The following is a 24,871-nucleotide window of genomic DNA, read 5'->3' on the forward strand; positions in this document are numbered from 1 at the left end:
GTTTAAAAATTTCCAAAAAATCAAGTATATGGTTCTCAGATTTGAAACTTGCTCGACACGTTGTCTGTTATGTAGACTCTATGTGGACAAAAAAAAATTAAGAGTCAATTTATTTCGTTTTAAAATGTACATTCCAAAATGGTCATTTGTAGGTTTCCAATCTCTATGTTCAGAGCTTTCTTTTCTTCGATGTTCTAAAGTACGTCTTAATGTGCACAGAACACAGAATGTTGTCCATTCCATTATATTTCATATGGTTTTGGTTTGAACTCATTATCTTCAAAACCTAAAAAGTTCTAGCGTTTAACGGAATCCTCTGTAAAGTTCAAAAACCTCTCAGGCGTCTACACAAAATGGCCGCTACGACAAAACCTGCGCGGCTAAAAAATAAATGAATACCCGTTTTTAACTCCCTGAATGTGGTACAAAATTAGGTATATAGATATATAAACAAAATTTTATCAGCAACCATTATTGGTCAATTTCATTTGGATTGTTCCTAAAAGAAGTAAGAAATTAATATAGCACTGGAAAACATGAATATGATTATTATAGTTGAATTAAGAACAAATACAGTAGGTAGGACCATATCTGTGAACACTCATTACTTACTTTTCGGATGGAAGTGGCAGCCAATATAAGAATAGAAAACAAAAATCTCACATTTGCAACCACAAAATATTCTGGACTACAAACTGAGTGGTATTTTCCTTGCCTATTGCTATGGAAACAATGTCTGCGATGGAGTAGGAAGCACAACAAAGCGTGAAGGAAGTACAGTAATCCTGCAGAGAACAGATCAAATCCTCAATGTAGAAAAGATGTTCGATTTCTGCAAATAAAATATTAAATGTATTAATATATTACCTATTTTCTCGTCTCACAAGAAGAAATTGTTACTCATATCAACCTTAAAGCCTGCGAAAATACAACCTATTACTTCAAGATATAAACGTAACGATATGATTACATCATTAGTATTAATACACCAAAATGGTTAGAATTTCAGGAACGTTATAAAATGTGTCGAATTAAAAGAACGTTTAATAACCTACAAGCATCTCCTTGTAAGAAACCAGTAAACAAATGCATTAAAAAGCAGGAAAGAACCAAAAAAAAAAGTAAAAGGTAGGGACACCACACTAAACTTTCTCCCTCCAATTTCTGAAACTAAATCAAGTTATGCTGCAGTTATTGCTGAGACATTTACTTATGAAACACGAACAAAATTGTAAGACGTTTACGGACAGCTTCGTTCAAAGAAAATTCGCGCCAAAAGTAAAATATCCCTTCTCGATTTTTTTAGATATTATTTATGTCATTATTAGAGTTATTAATGATATATTTCTTTATATACTATTAACAATTATTAATGATATATTTCTTTATATACTATTAACACAACTTCAAAAGTCGTACTTGATTAAATTATCTTTTAAAAAATTCATCCCGAAGAATAAATTATCCATTGTCAATATTTTAATGGCAAGAGATTTATGTATTTTTATTGTTATTAATTTGTGAGATATGAGCAATTCGTTTTGAGAAAATCATACGGAAAAAACTCACTCCCAACAGGGTTAAACATTCCTTCTGGATTTTTTCAGAAAATAAAAGAGTTACGTCATACTGTCAGATTATTAATGAAACATTTAGAAGTAGTACATGCATCATCATTAGGAAAAATTAGCACTGTATATTGTTACATATACAGTACACAAACACGTCTATGTGACTATTTTAGAAAATAAAAGCTCTGAATTGTTAATGGAAACGAACAATTTTTAGGGCCAGAAATTATTTTTTTCTCTTTTCTCGACAATTACACATTAGCATTTACCCTCATGCACGTTATCTTGTTCACCCGATGTTGTCCATCAACTGTTTATGCTTGTATTTGGATAATATTTTAGTTCAACGGAAAGTAACATTTCAGATTTAGGCTATATCCCATTAACCCTACTGTGTTGTTGTAATCGTAGTATTATAATGAAGAGATTAATAAGAATATAATTCAGTATCAGATTCATTTTAATAAGTGGAATGGTTCAATTTTAGGTTCACAAACTTTTTTATTTTATTTATTTTATTTATTTTTTTTTTTCATTTTCATTTTCTCGGAAACTGCGCATGAGTTTTTCACTAATATACATAATTTTGTTCAGTTTTACAAAATATATCGATTGACATATCTCTCATCTTTGAATATTTCGTTTCTGTTAAACTCTAATGATGTAGAATTTATGAAATGTGAATAAAACTGCCTGTAATTTTTGAGAAAATAGTCTTGGAAAAACTCACCCCCCCCCCCAAAAAAAAATACGCCTTATAGATTTTTAAAGGAGAAATGAGCTACGCCATATTGACAGGGTTTTAATCAAATATTTATGAAATATGAAAAAATCGTCGAATCATTTCTGAGCAAAATCGTCTGGAAAATCTCACCCCGAAATTAAACTACCCCCTACGGATGCTTTTCAGGACAAATGAGTTGTTATATTGTTAATTATTAAATATTTATTTATGAACTATGAACAAAATGCATCAGAAAATCGTCTGTAAATAAGTTTAACTACCACCACTTCTGAATTTTTCTCAGAGAAATAGCTTGTAACACAGTATAGAGTTAATGAAATATAAACAAAAAAGTTAGAGCTTTTTTTTGGGCAAATCGTATTTTTTTTATATACATCCTTTTTATATACATCATATACATCCTTTATATACATCATTTCTTTTCGAAGTAGGAAGAAAACTCGAAAGACTCTCCTGGGAAATCTTATAGAAAGCTTTCGTTTCAAATTTGGTGCGAATGGTTTTAACAATATGGCCTCTAGGCAAACGTACCGTTATGTCCAAAATGATTGTCGCATATCTATAATTGTCTTTTTGTAAAAATATAATTTGATAATGATTTTGCAGGGTACTTTTAATACTGATACTATGTCTATAATCGGGAAATGTATGTGTGTGTTAAATTTTATAGGAAAAGAATTATAAATACGAAAATTAGAATGACTAAATCAAAATGGTGCTAAATTGACAAGAAAGTTTTATTTTCGTTTTATTATTCTTATTTACTGCTCTTTTGACATGAACTTTGCCACATACATGTCTTTGCAAATTATACACATACTAACATTATAAGAAATACAGGGCGAATTCGTTATCAAATTATATTCCTATAACAACATATAGACATGCAACAATAATTTTGGACATGAGTGTACATTGAGACGAACGAACGGACACTCGAAAAGCAATTTTTTGGCATGTAGATGCCATGACACACGTTGATCCATTAAAAATGTCAAATTTGATTTTTCCACGATCGCCATACTTTTATTTTCTCTCCTATCGTCCCTCAAAGGTAAAAACAAGAACCTAACTAATGTTTTAATCCAAGCAAAAACCTTCAAGTTTAAAATGGAAAGAGAAGAAAAAAATGTCAAGCATCTGGTCCTGCTACTTACATTTTGTTATTACATGAAGAAATTCAAGAATTTTCTTTTTTTCATTTTCAGATGAATTTTTTTAACACCGAGATGATTCTTCCCACAAAACTTGCAGGTTACAATCTTCCCTATTTTGTTGATTTCTTCAAAAGTAATATAACCTAAAAACTATACACAAGGCAAGATATTTTTTTCTGTCTGGTTGGTACATAACTATAGTGTTATAATCTTGGACAAACATTATAAAACATGATAAATTCCGTCAACTAAACAAATATCACTGGAAACACATGCACTTCAAGTCGCCTCGAGCTATTTCTATGGCTAACTGCCCCAACCCGTATCATTTGCTTAACGAAAACTTAGTATTTAAAGTATCTCCTCAGAGATCGGACAACAGCAAACATACAAAAGGACGAAACATTATTTTGTGATCTCTAACTCACCTCCAATTCGAGTTAAACTCAATTCATGATTAATATTTTTTTCCAATGAGTTAGCTCATGATAGAAGTCACGAAAAACGAGGGCGCGCACTTCCAACCCTGCCTAAATGTAGGAAATTTATTCAAATAATTTATCAGAATTTGCGTCCTCCTATCTAGAAGTAAATTAGGATATTTTAAGAGAAAATAGTTGCAAAATTTGTGATGTGTATTGTGTGATTCTTTTGCTATTTCTAGTTTATCTCATTGTGAAATTATATGCAGGCCTAGGTAGAGTGACCTTTAGTAACAATTCATTTAATTAATGTATCATTTATTTCAAAGTTGTAAAGACAATCATAAATACGAAATAGAACTAAAAGTATTACGTAAGTTTCAACGTATTCTTGATTTCGGTTGAACACGAGGTACAGCGTTCCTCAGAAATTCCTTCAACAATTGGCATTTAACAGAATGTAACGTATTACTAAATGGGCTGATAAGATGCATATCTGATAATGAAATATTAACTTTGAATTCCACTTAAGCATCCAGTTTGGTAATTTGATGCCTAGTAAACATTTAGAACACGGGCACAAGTTCGCTCTGCATCTACGAATTATTTTTACCAAAGACGAAGTGTTTTTTTTTTTTTTTTTTCGAGTAACAAAGTTTTATTTAGGTTTGTTTTGCTGTTAACGATGTATATATATATATTTTTACTATAAGGTCTGAAAAAATACAATCATGTACTCGAAAACCAATGTAAAACTTCCTGAACAATTTGATATCGACGGTGATCACATAACCTTGCTAAACAGCAGCAATAATCTTACAGAGCTAATGGTACCGGTATTGAATGAGGAAACCTTTATAGAAACCAAGGAATGGTTTAAGGCAAACGGATTTCTTCTTAATGAAAATAAAACTACTAGACAAATATTTTCATTTAACGAGTGTCCGGTAGCGTCAAAGAATGTAAAATTTCTTGGTGTCATTCTGGATAGGCAATTAACGTAGAAAGCACATGCAGAATGTTTGTGTAAAATTTCCGAAAATAATACGTTTAGTACGAGATTTAAGAGATCCGAAGAACAACATATTATGCTTTTTTCCAAAGTACTATACAATATAGAATATTATTTTTGGGTAACAGTAACCACATAAATGAGGTTCTACTACTACTACAAAAAAAAAGTTATTAGAATAATCAGTGGTGCATCACATATAAAGAGCACTGTAAACCTTTGTTCTTTAAGTTGAAAATTACGACTCTTGTCAATTTGTATAAAAGGCGTTAATACATGTATTAAAAAAAAACTGTCAGATATGTAGCTTAGACAAGATATTTACCTATATAATATGAGATCTGCTAAACAAGTTGATATATCATATAACATACTATGAAAAATCAAAAACAGTTATACAATACAAGGTATAAAATTCATGAACAGGTTACCAATAGACACGCAAAATTTACCGATTACTCAATTTAAAAATAAAGTGTATGATTGGTTAGTTTCTGTACCCTATTATAATGTTGAAGACTTTGAGGAAGATAAATGTATATTGGTACAGGTAAAAAAGGGATTCGCTTGTATATCTTCATTTGACGTTGTCAATTGCCTGTACACAGACTTAATGACAAAAATATTCTATTCTACTCTATTCTATCGACGGTGATGACAAGCAGTCATCAACAGGTATAAAATTAAATTAAAAAGCAGGTGCTTAAGTGCAGTTAGAAGTTAGGATGTAGGAAGTTATTGAGAAATCAACTTTCGAGGAATTCTAGCACTTCTTTAACTGAAACTAAGAATAAGTTTGAACATACGCATAAAATAAAATTTAAAAAGAAAGCTTCATGGGATGTGCGTAAAGGTGCAAAGGTAAATATCTATCTGTTTAACATAATAGGGATATTCACTATAATCAGGGTTGGCAAAAACTATGGTTTTTATTGAAACAAAAAAAAAAAAAAGTTTTTTGGTTTAAACCTTTTTTTTTTTTTTTGTTTTGTTTAAATAATTTGCTCTATGTATATATATTACATATGGACAGAAATAAGTTTGTGTCGCCTTGTTGTTATTATGCAACAACAGGGTTATGCTGGAAGGGGTCTTGTAAGCTTAAAGCGGGATCCAAACAGCTTCCCGGCTTACATCCGAGGGAAATTGTCCTCCATTCGGACTCGAAACCAGGACTAACTGGCCACAAATGCAATGAGTCTGCCGACTCACTCACAAAAGACTCCTGATAAAAATAGGTTGTACTGATCTTTACTTACTTGTTAATATAATTGTCAAGAGTCATTTCAGGACAAAAATATAAGTGAAACCATTGCACAAGTGAAACCATTATACAGAATTACATATAACTCGAGGAATTCCCGCGTTAGCCATTGGGAAAATCCTGTTATTACTTTAAATTCAAAGCAAATCCTGTTATCGCTTTGCATGTAAAATCTAAGGTCAACGTATCATAATCAGTACGCTAAAACTGAGGTATTAAATTCCAAATTTAGTATGTAGATATAATTCAAAAAAATTAAAACGAAGTCCAATTCAAGCTAATGTTGGAAGCTAAGTAGGCAGTCGATAAATTTTGCCAATGCCTATCAATACATTTAGGCAACCTTTGCTCCTTTATAAAACAAGCATTCAGGCAAGCATAAACATACAATTTGGCTTCGTTTCGTATGTATAGGCTTAACATCGTTACGTAATACCCAGGTTATAAAGAAAACTTTCGCTTTAAAGTGACATCCAAACCACTAGTTGGTTTACACATGAAAGAAGGGTTGTGGTTCGACCGATAATTGAACATGGGACACCTTGATTAAACGGTGAAAAGGAGATAAAACTAATGCAGATGGTTTGATATGTGGAAACGTCACCATGAACTTTTATGTGGAAACGTCACACAATTTAAAGCATTTTTCGTTCTTTTTGGTTTAAACCAGTTTTTTTTTTTTTTTTTTTTTTTTTTTTTTTTTTTTTTTTTTTTTTTTTTTTAACAGCTGGTTTAAACCAAGGTTTAAACCAGCCAACCCTGACTATAATGTTTAAACTATTTTCTACTTCTGTACAACTAAGTTACGATTTATGCTTTTATCTTTCATCTGGTACAGACTTCTCGGCATTCACTCGTTCGTTGTTTTTGTTGTAAATATTACGTTATCATAATGCTGTATGTAATATTTACGAATATCTTACTAAATTACGTAATAACGTGAATTGTAATGAAAATTATTGTAAAATTTGGAAATAAATCAATTAAGTTCACCAGTGTGTATAAATTTACATACGTTTCAAATTAATAGTAAATACGAAGATTTAAGTGAAAAACTGTGACTGAGCCGAAGATCAAATCTGTCTCCAACTTAACACTACATTATTCCAGTGTATTTGCAGAGTAGTCTTAAGTTTTTACGCTAAAACTAATGCTTCGCCATCGGATCACTTGAGCTGTACCACAAAACTCCTTATGTCTTGCCAACGCACTCAACAGTAATGAACACTTACAACAGTTGAATTACATGAGAAATTTTTTTCTTACACCAATTTCCGGTCGCGACAGTCCTTAAGAGTGAAAATATATTAATCTGAGAGTTGATCTGAGCATGTATAAGATGGTTGATGCATCAGCATACTAAGATGGAGACTAAATACGATTCCCGATCCAAATTTCGACGTTTATTGAATTCACATTATTGGTGATATTCAGTGAGAAAAAATATTTGATTCCTTCATTTCCTACTACTGCAACTTTTCTTTTCTTTCTTAATGTTACAGACGTATATTTGTGTTAACCTCTTTCAACTTGATTGAAAACTAAATACTTCTTCAGTACAAAAACTTTTGTTTAAATCACGAAATCAGTGTGTGATATTTCTTTTTATCTGTATTTTGGTTCTAACGTTACATTTATTTGATTTATATCTTTTTGTTATCCAGTAACTAAGTTTTTTTTTTTTTTTTTATGATTTCGGACTCTATTCCTCGAGTACTGCTTCGAAATAAATTCGGGCATTGATTCAAAAAGCACTATAAGCAGTAACTTACATTAAAAAAAAAAAAAAAAAAAGCATGGAAATTGAAGGAAGGAAATTAAATTTGTTGATTAATTTGGACTTTAAAGCTTCATATCTCTCATCGCATATGAAATTTTAAACTCCAATTAATCGACTAATTTTATTTCCTTGCTTAAATTTTCCCTTAACTTGACTATTTTATAGCTACAACATATGGAAAGAAATTGTGTTTGCTGCATTATTGTTCCTCCTTTTTTCCACAGAAAACGCTTGAGTAAACATAAGCTTAAAAAAAAAGGAAAAAATTGCATGAATTGTAATCCTCTGTAATATTTCGCTATCGCCTACATAATAATATCTTGAAGCACGTTTTTCTCCATAATTATTTGGATTTGATTTGAGTTTAGCATCCTTTTCGGCAGCGTGAATATATGAAACATGGGCTTACATGTTAACATAAGATCCGAAGCACGTGAGCCCGCCTGGAATCGAACCAGGGTCTCTCGCGCCTAAGGCGTACCTACCCATATAGCCATGAGGGTAGCTCCAGAATGGAAATGAAGTAATATTTACTCCTAAACACTGTATCGTAAGGCTGATTAATTTATCATGAGTTTTATGAATTCCTGCATTTAACATTATTCGTGTCACTGACAATGATGTTTAAAAAGTGACCCACTTTATATGCCTTTTTGGTGCAGTGATACGCTTCATGCAGATGTTGATTTGATCTTCAGTGGAGCTGATACAAACCCAAGTAATAGTTGGAATTACAGTTCAAACGTTAAGTACCATCTTCTACAAGGTCCGTGCTGAAACGGGATGCAATCAAGCAATGCACTAAGACAACATAATTACCGATATCTATAAATCAGAGGTGTACATCGTCAATCGCGGACTACTAGTTGACCGGAAAGCCGTGAGCAGTGATGAAAATTTTCCGATTCATAAAAACATACTCCACTTATTCCTACATCGTTGTATAGTCGTGATGTGAGGTGGAAAAATTTCTTCTATACTTTTCCGGAAAATTTTCCGTTCTTAACAAATATCAGTGATCAAGTAACAATTCCTCAGTATTCATAAATTGATTAAAGTAATGTAAATGTTAAAAATTGAAAGATTGTTTAAAGAATCTGAAAATGTTCATGGCTCAGACAATTTTCAGTACTATGTAGGAACAAGTGAAACAATTTTTCATGAATCGAAGAATTCTCTGTCCTGTACAGTGATGACAATTTTCCGGAAAATTTTGAAACGGAAAATTTTCCGATTAATAAAAAACAAACTCCACGTATTCCTATATCGTTGTTTAGCCGTGATGTGAGGTGGAAAATTTTCTTCTGTATTTTTGCGGAAAATTTTCCGTTCTTAACAAATATCAGTGATCAAGTAACAGTTCCTCAGTATTCATAAAATTGATTGAAATCATGTATAAAAATGTTAAAAAGTAAAAGATCGTTTAAAGAATCTGTAAAATGTTCATGGCTCATACAATTTGCAGTACTATGTAAGAACAAGTGAAACAATGTTTCATAAATCGAAATATTTTGTGTCTTGTAAGGAAAAACTGAAGAACTTTTCGAGACGGAAAATTTTCATCATTCTGAAGCAAAAAGTAAAACAACATTTTGTGAATCGGAAAATTTTCATCACGATGTAGAAACAAGTGAAAACACTTTTTTTATCCGGACAGTTTTGGATATTATGTATAGTGATGTTAGGTTGAAAATTTTCCACTATATTTAACTGCACATTGAGATATACAATTCCTGTAGAGGAAAATTAGACAGCAACAAATTATAGTCTTCCAATTAGATTTCGGGAACCAGAAAATTTTCTAATATTTCAAGTTGGGAAGTAAAAATTTACATAGTGAAACATTCTTGAAATGAAGAATCGTTAGATTTTCACTTCATGAAACTTTTTAAGACAATATTTGTTACCAATAAATTCTACGGCTAAACAACGATGTAGGAATAAGTGGAGTATGTTTTCATGAATCGGGAAACATTCATGACTTTTAATAAATTGAAATTTTAAATAATAGAATTGGATATTTGTACTCTAGAACTCATGTTCTCTGCACTTTGCATACACATACACACCCACACACAGAGAGAGAGAGAGAGAGAGAGAGAGAGAGAGAGAGAGTTGAATTGAGTTGATTTTGAGTTTAACGTCTCTTTGAGCAGCGAGACTATATAAGACGGGACCGACTGATTAACGTGAAATCCTAACTACATGAGCTCCTGCTGCGAATCAAAGTCAGGTCTTCCATGCCATAGGCACGTATACTAACCACTTAGCAAAGAAGGAGCTCGTAGATGAAGAGAGAGAAACACTGTGTAAAAGTTTACTTCCCAACTTGAAATATTAGAAAATTTTCCGGTTCCCGAAAGCTAATTGGAAAATTATAATTTGTTGCTGACTAACTTTCCTCTACAGAAATTCAATTTTGTAGCTGAATGTGCAGTTAAATATAGTGGAAAATTTTTCACTTAACATCACTATACATAATATCCAAAATTGTATGGCTTATGAAAAGTTTTTTCCACTTGTTTCTACATCGTGATGAAAATTTTCCGATCTATGAAAATTCCTTTCACTTGTTTCCACAGAGCAATAAAACTTTCCGATTCACAAAAAGGTATTTTACTTTTTGCTTCAAAATGATGAAAATTTTCCGACTCATAAAAAGTTCTTCAACTTTTCCATATAAGACAGAAAATAATACAATTCATGAAAAATAGTTTAACTTGTTCCTACATACTACTGAAAATTGTCTGAGCCATGAAAATTTTCAGATTCTTTAAAGGATCTTTCACTTTTTTACATTTCTGTACATGAATTCAACCAATTTTATGATTGCTGAGGAATTGTTACTTGATTACTGATATTTTTTTAGAATGGAAAATTTTCCGGAAAAATATAGTGGAAAATTTCCCCCCTCACATCACTAGCCGTGAGAGAGAATTCACGGAGGTCTTCGCTGTCATTGTTTTAGGTACTGTTGACCGGAAACAAGTTAGTGAATAGGTAAGTAGACCGACCGTGGCATCTGGCATAAAAAGTAGCCCTCAAACCTAAAAGTTTGGCCATCCTTGTTATGTAAAATGAGTTTTGGCCGGAAATAATAAAAGTTTAACACTTAGTAACATTATGCCTACATCCTTTTGATATACACTGATTGAGCAAAATTCATGAGATACCCATTTAATGTCTAGTCGGGCTCCCATCGGCCCTGTGGAGCGCAGCGATACAGGATGTCTAGTAAAATTCCAAAATGAAATCTCGTGACCTTTTCTTCACCAAACCATAAAATTTCGTAATATTCAAAAACTAATATTCTTTATCATTTATCTTTATCTTCCTCTACATTCAAAGGCTGTTTCCTGGAGCGATAAAAACTTGGTGTCCTCTCACAGTTGAATAAACTGGTTAGAAGCGTAGATAGTTTCCGCGATGCGATGAGATTTGCATCGCCACTAATTAATGATGCCAGCTGAAGGACAGTCTCAAAAGCGAACTTGGGTGCGAATTAGGCCGAAGATGCATGCGATAGAAGCGTGCTTTGCTTGTAATTTGGTAGCGTCTAAAGCCGACCACAGACATTTTTGGCGGTGAATTTTGATGTTTTATATAACAAAATTTTCCAGTCCCTGCTTATATTTGTACAGATAAAAAAAAATCATGACCTAAAAGCTAAATTTCCTGACTTTTCCTTGACTCTCGTAACTCTTTTTCTGATTTCGTGACATTCGTGACCGATAGACACCCTGTGATACGACGTGAAACGGAGTCTGCAAGTATCTGATACACATCCGGAGGCAGTTGACACCACACAGTCTGCAGAGCTGCAGTCAATTGTGGCCTGTTCGTGGGTTGAGGATCCAATGCCCGGAACCTGAGCTCAAGGGCGTCCCACATATGCTCAATGAGGTTCATATCAGGGCTTCTGGGTGGCCAATCCAGTCGTTGGACCTCACCTGCATGCTCATCGAACCAGTCACGTACGATATTGGCGCGATGTAGCCCCGCATTGTCCTGTTGAAAGACAGCAATGTCGTCAGGGTGTTGAAACATCACAAACGGGTGGAGACGGTCTCCGAGCAGATACACTACTGCGGACTAGTCAATGTGTCTTCCAGAACAACCAGGGGGCATACTCCATGCTAGGAAAATGCACCCCACACCATGACTGATACCCCACCGACCTGGACTATGCCCTCTTGGCATGCGGGATCCATCGCTTCATGCAGTCTGCGCCACACACGGTGCCTCCCATCGGCAAGGTACAGTTGATAACGTGACTCGTCGGACCATATGACGTTACGCCACTATTGTAGTGTCCATCCGTGGTGATTGGTGGCAAAGGCACACCGGAGTGTCCGATGACGCTGAGTTAGTAGTGGCACATGCGTAAGGCGACGGCTCCCATATTCGAGAACACGCATGTTCCGACGGATTGTCCACTGGGAGACGTTTCTAGAATTGGGCCGTGATTTGTTTCACAGTTGCCCTCCTGTCTATGTTGACCACTCGTCCCAGGTGTCACCGGTCTCAGACATTGAGAGCCTCTGGACGCGCGGTATGGTGTCTACCATGGACTGTGACACCTTCATTCACCCATTCTCGGTACACCCTCGACACAGTTGAACGTGAGAAGCCGAATTGCTGTACCACCTCCGAAACTGAATGTCCCATGCGTCGGGCACTAACCCCAAATGCCATCAACTCACGACGACGTTCCATTTTACTGGATCACTGACGCAACCAGTTCCCACAATGTCTTTCACAAAACTGAAACCGTCGCGGAGCCCTGCAGGTGGTGTTCATTACACGTGGTGTCCATCCGCATATCAGTGACCTGCTATTTCACGAGTTTTGCTCAGTCAATGTATATCCAGAATGTTATCGTGATCATCTCCAAGAGCTCAATCAGTGACCGAGAAAATATATGTATAGTTGTGTGGTGGTAATTACATTTTGGAAGGTTTATTTTTTTTACAAATAATGCGAGCGACAACGAGATGGTAGCATACAGTATTTGTAGAAGACGACTGTGACAACACTTTTGTATGTATTGGTTTGTTAGTTGAGCCAGTTTCCTAGATGACTGTAGAATTAAGTAAGAAAACAAGACCGACAACCACCGTAATCTGTTATTTAACCTTTATTTTCCCGAATCGTCAGTGATATACATAAATCGTCGCAGGTACGCTTCAAATGTGAAAAATAATAATTGTGGATACAATTTTCACGATTACTACTTGAAATTTATTTTCTGTTCAGATCTTGAGGTTATTCACTCAACGGAATATATAAAATGATGACTGAACGGTGCACTTTTAAAGTAATTATGACATTTTATGAACCAACAGCCTTTAGTTCTTCAAATATAAGTTGGTATCACTCTTGTAACACGAAAATTTCTAGATTAATTTAACTTATAAAGAAAATTTATGTGGTATGGATTGCAAAGTAAAATAAAACATTACTTTTGAGGTTGGCTGTACTTCCGCCCATACAAGCGAGCGAAGTCAAGAGCGGTATCTTTAAGCGTGAGTCACTGCTTGATGAGGTGAAGAAGTGTAAAGGTGTCACTTGTAAGTGTTCAAGATGGAATAGGGGAGTATGAAAAGCCAGGGTTCCTACTTATCTGGAGAAACCTATTTCCCTGACTTCTCCCTGACCCAGGGACGTCATTTCAGACTTTGCTTCGGCGGGCCAAGAGTACCACCGACATAAGAATTTCACGTTTTGTACTAGTATATTAGTAGACAATCGAATAAAGTATATATATTTCTCAAACTCTTGGGGGGGGGAGCAATTGCCCCTCCTGTCCTCCCTAAATGACGCCCCTGCCCTGACCTTTGGCAGGGAATTCCCTGATTTCATGACGAGTGTCGGATGATGTTGACAAATAAATAAGGTAAAAAAATTGTCAATATTTATATATGAGACATTTATTCTATAGACACATGGCCTGAAACAAAAAAAAGAAAGCATTGCATGTAGAAGATAAAATAAACAGCAATAAAAACAAAATTGCATGTAGAAGAAGAAAAAAGTAATAAAAACCAAAAAGGTATTATGTTGGTTGGCAAAGCTGAAATTGGTGTACAACTAAGTTAGAAAAGATATATTTTATAAAATTTCCCTGACTTTCCCTGATTTCCAGTCTTTTTCCTGATATTTCCTGACCTGCACCATTTTCCCAGACTTGCTGATCAGTAAGAACCATGTATAGAATCGGCTTTCTGGTTTTGTCAGCTAATGACCCATAATCGTATGATTTGCCTACTATTAACTCAATTTCGTTCAAGAGCTCATTCGTGGCTAAGCGGTTAGCGTACGCGCCATTGGTGTGGGAGACCCAGGTTTGATTCCCGACAGAAGTTCATGTGGTTCGGATTCCACGTTAATCAATAGGTCCCCGTCTCATATAGCCTCGCTGCTGAAAGAGAGAAACTCAGAAACTCAACTCCACTCAATTTCGTTCAAATCTCTAGATATTGACTTCTGCCAGGACGGCAGATATCAGACGTGAATGCACAGTACGAGGTACCGTATGCGTTCAACTTCAAAGCTCTCCCACCGACAATCGAACCCTGTGTCCCATACAGTGTAAGATCGCGCGCTAGATACTAGACTAAACAATTGATGTAATACCTTAAATTTTTAAGGATTGTCGAGTAATCTAATTAAAAAAGTTATTGATTGTATTGTTCTGCCGCTTACCCATTGCATTCTAACACACGGGATCTTGCCTGAAATTTTAAAATTATCACGAGTTGTGCCTGTCTATAAAAAGGAACCCGAAAATTGTCCTTCTACTTATCGACCAATTTCTCTCGTACCACTCTTCTCAAAAATTCTTGAAACTGTGTTACATATGCAGTTATGTGATTATCTTGATAAACATAACGTAATTTGTGATTCACAGTTTGGTTTTGTAAATGGTAGATTTAGTGTTGGAGCGATCGATTTGTTAGTAAAGAAGGCTTTGAAAACAAGGATTTTGTTCAGGCAACATTTTGTGATTTAAGCAATGCCTTTAATTGTGTTGAACACACAATTCTCCTAAAAAAAAAAAAAAAAAAAAAAAAAAAAAAGCCAGCGTACTAGCCTTACTTAGAAAATGGTAAACAAATTGTTTTTGTAAATAACAATAAATCTGGTATTGCATCAGTTAAGTACAGACTACCCCAAGGTTCAGTACCTGGCCCACTTTTATTTTCACTAATGATAAATGATCTACCTTACTTTTTATCTGCTTACTCTATATTATATGGTGACGATACGACCTTCCTAAATACTAGTCCTGATCTTAGTACACTTAATGCTATAACTGAAAATACATGGGATCAAATTGTGAATTGGTTTAAGGCTAATATTTTTTCACTTAACGAGAATAAAACTCAACATACGTCTTTTAGTCTAAAAGAAGTGCCTGTTGAGAATAATTCAATATGTGTGAAGTTTCTAGGTATTTATATAGATAACAAGTTATCGTGGGAACAGCATATTATATTTCTGGGAGACTCTCGAGAGTAATATATCTGCTAAAACAACTAAAAAAATCATGTTCCTGATAACTATGTCAGATCAGCTTACGTTGCTTTTTTTCAGAGTATAATTTTGTATGGTATATTATATTGGGGTAACAATTATCATGTAAATAGCATTCTTTTAATACTGAGAAAGGCCATCAGAATTATTTCAATCGCATACAAATTAGATCATTGCAGACCTTTGTGTATCAATCTTAAAATTATAACAATAATCAATCTATACATTTACATAGTACTCCTCTATATAAAAAGTAATCACCAAAATTTACAACTCAGGCAAGACATCCATTCGCATAATACTAGAAGCAGTAAATTCATAAATGTCCCATATCAACGACTGTCCAAATCGTTAAATAGTTATGAGACACTTGGAATAAAACTGTATAACAAGTTGTCTGCAACACTAAAAGATGAATATATAGATAGATTTAAAAGTAAGTTATACAATTGGTTAGTTGCAACGCCCTTTTATTCTTTACAGGAGTATTTTAATTGTTCAATAGAAGTGTAACGTATTTTCTAATTTCGTGTGGAGCTAGTGTTTAAAATGCATATTGTTATTGTCATTTATTTTGTAATGTCATTTCATCATTAATTTAGTTATAGATCATTATTTATTTATAGTTATGTATCGATATTGTATCACATTTTGACGCTGTCTATTGTCTATTGCTTAACGACAATAAAATTCTTTTTCATTATTATTATTATTATTATTATTATATGAACTAGAAAACATTGGACTGATGTTCAAAAACTTAGTTACTATGGTATTAAAAAAAAAAAAAAAACTTTGATCCAATTACCTATTAGACCCAGATATGCACGAGGAATGACTGCTGAACTATTTTCACATTGTACATACAAACGTACTCCCATGCGCAATAAAAATTGCGCGTATACTGTAACTCACGATTTTTCACACTTATTCAATTTTCCTTACGTTTATGGGTAAAATTCAGTTATTTGTATGTGGAGCTAATAGAAAGCAATCCATCCAAGGAGATATTTCCAAAAAAATATAATAAAACAATTAAAATATAAGCAATAAACAAAATTATGCTCGGTTTTGTGTATACTGGCAATCATGATTTCTAGGGATTTTTTCAGTAGCAGAGCACTATTGCGGAGGGAATTCAGTAGGGGAGTCGAGGAGTTGGATCAAGGAACTGGATAGTGGAGTAAAGTGTTGCGTTTATTGGTTAAAACCTAGTGTGTAGATTGTCTGCCAAATATAAATTAGCTTCTGTAACCAAGATGTCGTACGGAGATATAGAAACAAAGAGGAAAGGCTGTCTTGAGGTTGGAAGTAACATGCGCTATGGATATTAGCATTTATTTGTTAAGAAAAAGAGAACAAGCAAAAAGTAGTTTCCGTGGTTAGGTGGGTAGCGTGGTGAAGAAACATTATTTTGACACTAGATCCCAATTTTTTTTTTTTTTTTTAAATTATAATTTTTATGTTAATAAGAACTGAAGCAATTTAATAAGAACATAATTTATTGATATTTTGTTGTAATGACGTATTTATCCAGTATTAGAGTACTACTGGTAATAGCTATTGTTTTCAGTTCATGCTGTTGTACAGCTCTCATCCTGTTTCCTTGGGAAAAGAACAGTTTTGTCTCCAACAAAGTGTGAAGGATATATATACGGACAGAAAAAGACATCTTAGTACCAAACGTGATTTATCGTGATAAAATGGACTAGTTTGCCATTATTAAAAAAAAAAAAAAACTAAAGTAAATTATTGAAGTTGGCTTCTGTTTAGCTTTTAGCTAAAAAATATATTTTTCTTTATAAGACTACACTTTATAAGGCAAGGTGTGTGATCATACCCACAAATTTAGCTAGAGAGTGAAAGATAATTGTTTATAAAAACATTTTACAGGTTTAGGTGCACCAATACACCATGGTTTTGCTTATCCGACCTTCCTTTGTTCCACATACCGTATGATCCGACATATCATTGCAGATAGCACCAATCTGCAAGAACTGCAAGTTGTGGTCTTAATCTATTTTTCATGCTCTGGAGTCTATCGCCTAGTGCGCCCGTCTACACCTTGACTCATATGTCTATCATTCAATAAAGACACGTATTCAGGTTTTCCATTCGGAGGTGGCCCAACACGAATCCTCGTAAGCACGTAATTCTAATGTTTTAAAAACATAATAATAATAATAATAATAATAATAATAATAATAATAATAATAATAATAATAATAATAATAATGCAACAGTTTTGTATTTCTCTTAAACTTTTTCCTACTTTTCATTTGTAAACCGGTTTACTTTGGAAACTGCATTATAGCACAAACAAAATGAAACATGAAATGAAATGAAATGAAATTTTTTATGTATACAATTCTAGCGGACCTTATTTCTAAATCGAAGGGTAAGAAGACTAAATTCACTCTCTTATTATTATAGATTCACTTCCATTGAAACAGTTAAAATAGTTAGGAAAAATTAGAAAGCTATACCCTGTATTCTAGTGTGCCACAACCGGATAACACGGCACACTGGCGTTCCCAGTAAAACGAAGTGTGACGCAAACTTTTACCTATTATTTACAACAATATTTGTCGAGTTTATTTTATTTATTATTATCAACGATTCTTCCACGGATCAGCTGTCTCTATACAAATAAACAAGTATCACATTGAGGGAATGAGTGTAATTTAATAGTAATAGAAAGGTATATTTTCTTGTATTTTCTACCGGGAATAACTGCGTCCGGTCTAGAAAGCTGGGACTAACAACAAAGGAACCCGATGTGCCAACCACACACCATCCTATAGTCGTGAGTGCCACAAGTCCTTTTCTACGTCTTGTTGCCTTCAAAGAGTGAGAGAGAGAGAAATAACTTAAGTCCATTGCACTTACATGCTTAAATAAATAAATTATGTAAATAACTGTTTCGTTTTCTGTTTGTTATTATTATTATTATTATACAATTCTTAGGAAGTTGACTGCCATATGTGTGCACACGGCTCTCCCGTGAAGCGCGTCGTGTATGATTTTCCATACACAAGCTATATATTCTAACAGTGGCGGCCGGTGGATTGTGGTTTCGGGTGTAGCAGTACGAACGATAAGAGACAGAAGATATAAAGTTGACTCATTGACTAATCAGCATAACTTTAGATGCAAATGCTATGTGACATGTTAAATAAAATTCTGTTTTTAAAAAATAAAAGATGCAGAACATTTTATCCGATTACTCACCTTAATTAATTAGTAAGTTCATTCTCCTCTCTTTGATTGGAGCAAATCTGTCTAATACATGCTGGTTGAACTCTGGTATTCTTATTGTCAGGTCTTTTTCGATGGAAAGCATAACCAGTGGTGATAACCTTTCTTGGGACATTCAATTCCTTGAAAGTGTCAATTCTTTCTCATGTGGGGAAAAAAACTTTTCGTCTTTTGCTGACGCCATAGGTATAGTTAATATTAATTTCAGAAGCTTTGTAGATTCACTAAATACTTTTTCTAGATTTTTGCGAACGATTCATTCTAGCAAACTCAGTTCCTGACAGTGATCCGAATTCCTCTTCAGCGTTGACTGAAGAGAGTTCGTAGCAGAGATTAGTGTTATAAAAAAATGTACATTGAACACACTTAATTCACAGTTTATCTAGGAAAATTTAAAATAAATTGAGGAAATGTATCTGGTGCAAGCAACACTACTGCCATAAGATATCCTGTAAATTTAAACTGGATTTTTTTTCGAACACTCTCTTGAATTGTCCTTTGCTTGTTTTGTCTAAGCCTTAGTTGCAAATTTTTCCTCAGTTGAAAGCTGGTTAATATTTTTTGTAAGTTATTTACAGAAGTCATGGTATACAATTCATTCAGAATTTGTAGGTTATTTACAAAATTAAAGCACACACAATAAAATTAAACCTAATAATTAAAAACCAAAACAGCTGATACAAAAGAGATACTGGTATATGAATTCCGAATGTCACATATTCATACATCAACACACACACACATGTGCGTAAAAGAAAAAACTACATTCCAAATCATCCGTCTTGGTTGTTACACAATGCACGATGAACACAATATACTTCCACATGAGGCGAAACAATACTTACCAATGTGGTATGTTCTGGAAAGGAAACCTCGAAACCCGCCAGATGAAGGATCAGCATGTAAGCCAAAAATCAAAGAACATCAAAACAAACAGCACTGCCAGTTCTACACCCAGAAATGTTAACTGGGAGGGGTCCAAAGTATTTGACGGAGGTCCAATACGTCTACATAATATGGAACCTGTCTTATACTGCACCCGAAAAGACGATAAGTAATTCTTACTTACTGTCACCTATATTTTTAGAAAAAACGATAGAACGATTATTTTTATAAGGAAAGAAGAGTACATGATGAGGCGTAAAATAAAATATTTAGCCTACATCAATCGTTTCTCTGTTAAACAAATATAGTTCGTTAAGAAAGTCTACAAATGTTAGTCAAATTTCAAAATTTTTGGGAGGTCCGGACACGGTGGACCCCCCTCGTGGCTACGCCCCTGAGCATTGCTAACTATCCCAAATTCAACGTGGCGTTCCCCATCATACAATTTTATGTGTAAATTATCAAGAGTATAAAATATACTTATTTTATAAAAGAAATGTTTATACTAAAATACTATCCACAGATGGGGGAGAGCGATTCTACATACTGACTTAATAATATTTGATTCACAAATTACTGTAGAAGAAACCTTTGTTATCAATATAAGCTAAGAATTAACTTGTAAATGCGAGTCTAATTTCATTTGTTTTCTCCTCTACTAGATATTTTCTTTCTTCTTTTGCAATTATGCAATCACTTTTTTTAAAATTGTCATTATATTGACTTTCCTTCAGTATGGTCCCGTAATTTAAAAATATGAATGCATAAAAACAAATTCCATTTGTTAATCGCTAGTGAAATAAAATTCAGAAATCTTATTTAGCGCGAAAAACCTTCTCGTTCACTGGAAGCCGTACTGTGTTGCAGAAGCATTGCAACGACCAGTCCCTTTAACTTCTGGAATAGGGGAAAGAAGACTTAACATTTGCTCCAATTTTCGCGCTGAAGGAATCTGGTCGTTGTATGCTCGTTGCAACATAATATAAATAAGAGACTCTGTGACGGATTATTTTTCGCTTTTTAAAACGGATTAACGGAACGGACAGTTACAGAAGTAAAAAATGTTATTTGAAGTGTATAAATGCGAGTATTTTTTCTGTTCTTTACTACTATTAATAATATTTTTTTCCTTGAAATACTTTGGTCGTTGCGCAACGCTGCAACAGTAACATTAGCCGCCACTGTATTCCAAGTTTGTTCTGTTCGTTCTATAGGTGTGTTTGTAATTAGATGCATATGGCGATAAGTCCACGCTACGTATATGCAAAACCATAAACAAAGAAATTTATGAACAAAGACATTTATGGCGCTAAAACAAAGGGCAAAAATAAAGAATTAGTGGCGCTTTGTTGCTCGTAGTACACAGGTGATAACGGTTAACAGTGTTAAATTTAAACAAATAGAGTTTTAATTAAGCACGAATTTATCTTATAGTGTACAGTGGGGAAGACTCAGGAGTTCGCTAGGATCGTTACAATATCGAACCCTGTGAAATGCACTGCAAACCTGTCCGCAAGCCCCCCGTAATGTTCAACAGATTTTGTGTATTAATGCTCACTTTAGTGCAAACCTATATAGGCCTACGCACTTCAATACTCAACGAAGGCGCAGACTATTCATGAGTTGCAGTATTAAACTTTCTCACCCACTGTATTCTACTAACATGTCTCCCAGCGGTTACAACATTTTTTTGGTATCTCAATCATTTCCTAGTAGGATAACTTTACCTAAAGACCACTGATTAACCTGGTATTGGATGTTTCACTTTCTTACCTTTGGAGTTGACAGTCATCGGTTGGACATTTCACACGCATCTAATATTAACGTTTCTTCTATAATTTCGTAATATTGTATTATTTCTTTGTATTACTCATTAGCTTGGTTAGGGTTGTTTAAACACTTTTCTCTTCGCACCTACTTATTACCTATACCTTAACGTTGGATAAAAATACACTAGCTCTCACCGGGAATCAAATCCAGAACCAATGCACTGGAACCATTTGGCCACAACAAGGCACATTTAAAAATATATTTAAGAATGAGTACGCATAAAACGCACTGAATTTTCTCGCTCGAATTTCTTAAACTGACTCGTGTTAGGCTGCATCTATTACTGAAACATTTATTTGGGAAATGCGAATAAAATAATGTGTTTTGGAAAACTTTGTTCGAAGCAACTTATGTCCAAAAGTAAAGTACCCATTGGTCATATTTCTATTAGAAATAACTTATGCCATATATTAGAATTATTAAGGAAATAAATGTATGTGAACTATGAGCAAAAGCGTCTGAATACTTTCTGAGAAAATCGTCAAAAAAGTCATCCCCAAGAATAAAATATCCCTTATGTATCTTTTCAGGACAAACGAGTTATACTATTATGAAATACGAACAAAATTGCCTGAGTCGTTCTCGACAAAATTCTAGGATAAAACTTACTCCGAAAAGTAATATACCACTTCTAGCATTTTAGGATAATGGAATTATACCACATCGTTAGGTTATTTATGTAATTTTTATTTATGAAATATGAACAAAATTGCGTCAGGCGTTAATGAGAAGATGGTCGGAGAAGAGTGAACTAAGAGTGAATTACCCCTTCTGAATGTTTACAGGACGAACGAATTGTGTCATATTGTTAGGTTATTAATGATACATTTATTTTTGAAATGTGACTGAGAAAACTGTTCGAAAAAACGCATCCCATACAGTAAATTACACCTTATGTATTTTTTCAGAGCAATGATTCATACTACGGTGAAAGGTTATTAATAAAATATTTATTTGTAAAAAAATAAGCAAATTCTTTACAGCTGTTTTTGAGACAATTTAATTATTTTAAATTTTCATCCTTCAGTAAACTTATTTTTAGGTGTCGAAAGATATAGAATTCGAAACGATAAAGTGTTATAAAAACTTCATGTCTAGAATTCGGTCCAGATACGTCGAACAGTATGGCCACTATTTGAATGAATGTAAAAGCGTGACGAACTGACAGACGAACAGATGGACAGACATCAAAATCACTTTTTTGATATGTGGGGGCGTGAAACTTGAATTTATTGAAATCTCGAATTCGATCTTCATCATTATCACTACCATTTCTTCTTCCGTCGCTCGAACGTGAACACGAATAGGAATACGACACGTAAGGTGATAATTTGTAATCCCCAAAATTTAATGAGTTACGTTTAATGTGTTGTCATGCTTGAAAAAAACTTATGCCTGATTGTTATACCATTTTAATATCAGTTTTTCACGCTACTTCTAATGTAGAAATATGGAATGATTATCGTTCATATTCATGCTATCTTTTGGAAATATTCGTGTTCCGCATACATAGATCTGTATAATTTAGTTCCGTTCAACGAAAGCATTCTTTATTCCTTACATAGACTTATGATTGCATTTCTTGCACTTGTGGATATGAAAAAAGGGAGAGAGGAAGTCAATACTCCAAAAGGAAAAAAACACAAGCACACACACATACACGCACACAAACGATAATCTGACATCAGCTTTTTCCTTTCCTCCTTTTTTTCATGACAGCAAGCTATTCATTCAATGTAACGTCATGTCGATGTAACAAGGAGGCAAGACTGGAAAGACTGTCAAGGTCGCGTATGTTCTTTTTCCTGTTCCTGACACACAAATCCGAAGTGAGTTGTCTGCTGTTCAAGAACGGGCAGGGGAGGTGTAACATAAAAGACCATAAACTGAAAACATCGCTGTTTCCAATAGTACACGTATTCTAATACTGAATAAGTACGTCAATTAGAGGATACTATCAATAAATTATTTCATTATTATATTGTTTCGATTCTTATTAACATCAAAATTATATACTGCCTATAATGTTTTGCAAAAAAAAAAAAAAAAAAAAAAGAAAAAGAAAAACATGGGATGGGATGGGATTCGATCTGGTGTCAAAATAGTAAAATAACTGTTAGTCCGCCACTCTATCCACCTAACCACGGAGACTACGTTTTGTTTGCTCTTTTTGTTAACAAATAATGCTCATAACCATGGTGCGTATCGCTTCGAACCTTAAGATAAGAGTTTTTCTGTGTAATTCTATATTTTCGTACATGTTAGTTACAGAAGCTAATCTATATTTGGCAAAAAACATCTAGACACTAGGTTTAAACCAATAAATTCAATATTTTACTCCACTCTCCACTTCCTTCCGCCAGCTCGTTCACTGCCTATTGTCAATTTCCCTTCGCAATCGTGCTCTGCTACTGAAAAATCCCTCGAAAGCATGATTGCCAGTATACACAAAACCGAGCGTATTTTGTTTTTTGCTTATATTTTTATTATTTTATTATATTTTTGGAAATATCTCCGTAGATGCATAGTTTTCTATTATCCCCACATACTAATAACAGAATTTTACTCATAAACGTAAGGAAAAAGGAATAAATGCGAAAAATCGTGAGTTACAGTATACGTGCTTTTTTTTTTTGCGCATGTGGGTACATACACGTATTCTGTGTCATCCTTCAGAACTACAAGTTTAGTCCTTAAAAATAATATTTAAAAAAAACATGGCGTAATAGCCCATTTTGTGGGCCTAAGCCTGCTCCAGCGCCATCTGCTAGCGAACGGCTGAGTTACTTCCAGCGTAGGGGTGAGCACGTGGTCAACGCGCTGCGACGCCCTGTCCCTAACAGGCGCATCACGTCTTGTTTTCGCGTGACTCTCCAGTTCGCATCACGAAAATTCAGAAGCGCCGGCCATGAATCGCACACGGGACTACGTGAACTCTAACCACTAAACTACAGTGTTCCCCTCTGCTACTCTACTGTATTGTATAATTTACTTTGTTATAGTATCATAGATTAGTGTAAGCTCAAATAACCTAACAGAAAGTGGTTTCTCATAGAAGGTAGTAAAAGTCAATAATTCTAAGAAAGATTCGTGGTTAATTCACGAAAATTAAGGTTGTATATCTTATGCATAACAGAATTTTCGTGTTGTATCCTCTCTTTTTTAATACACAAATACTAAAATATTTGATAAAATCCTCTTTAGTACTTTCCTTATTTTACCATCACATGCTATGTTCTCGCTCTGGTAAAGAACATAACTTGAAATGGAATATTTTGTACAAGAAACATGGTAATAACGTACTCCTTTGCTTGTTTTGGAAGTTATTTTCCTTCCTTGTGACATCTCAAACACTGGATCACCTTCTACAAGACAGCTAGAAAAGAAGAGAGAAAGAGAGATTTGCTCCTT

At 34.1% G+C, this 24,871-nt stretch overlaps 1 protein-coding gene across 2 annotated transcripts in view; it reads right to left on the minus strand.

Moving 5' to 3' along the window:
• The window catches only part of LOC145676002 (uncharacterized), a 358,531-nt gene that overhangs the window by 143,229 nt on the left and 190,431 nt on the right, over positions 1-24,871 (minus strand). For both annotated transcript variants that reach the window (XR_014129257.1, XM_081746840.1), the window contains exon 2: positions 613-785. Coding sequence is in view for 1 of the 2 variants with exons in the window: in XM_081746840.1 (XP_081602966.1) it covers positions 613-785 (173 nt within the window). In the remaining variant the exon portion in view is untranslated. The remainder of the gene's footprint in view (positions 1-612; positions 786-24,871) is intronic.

Source organism: Thermobia domestica, chromosome 18 (genome assembly GCF_964235325.1).
Source record: "Thermobia domestica chromosome 18, izTheDome1.hap1.1, whole genome shotgun sequence".
NCBI classification, from domain to species: Eukaryota; Metazoa; Arthropoda; class Insecta; order Zygentoma; family Lepismatidae; genus Thermobia; species Thermobia domestica.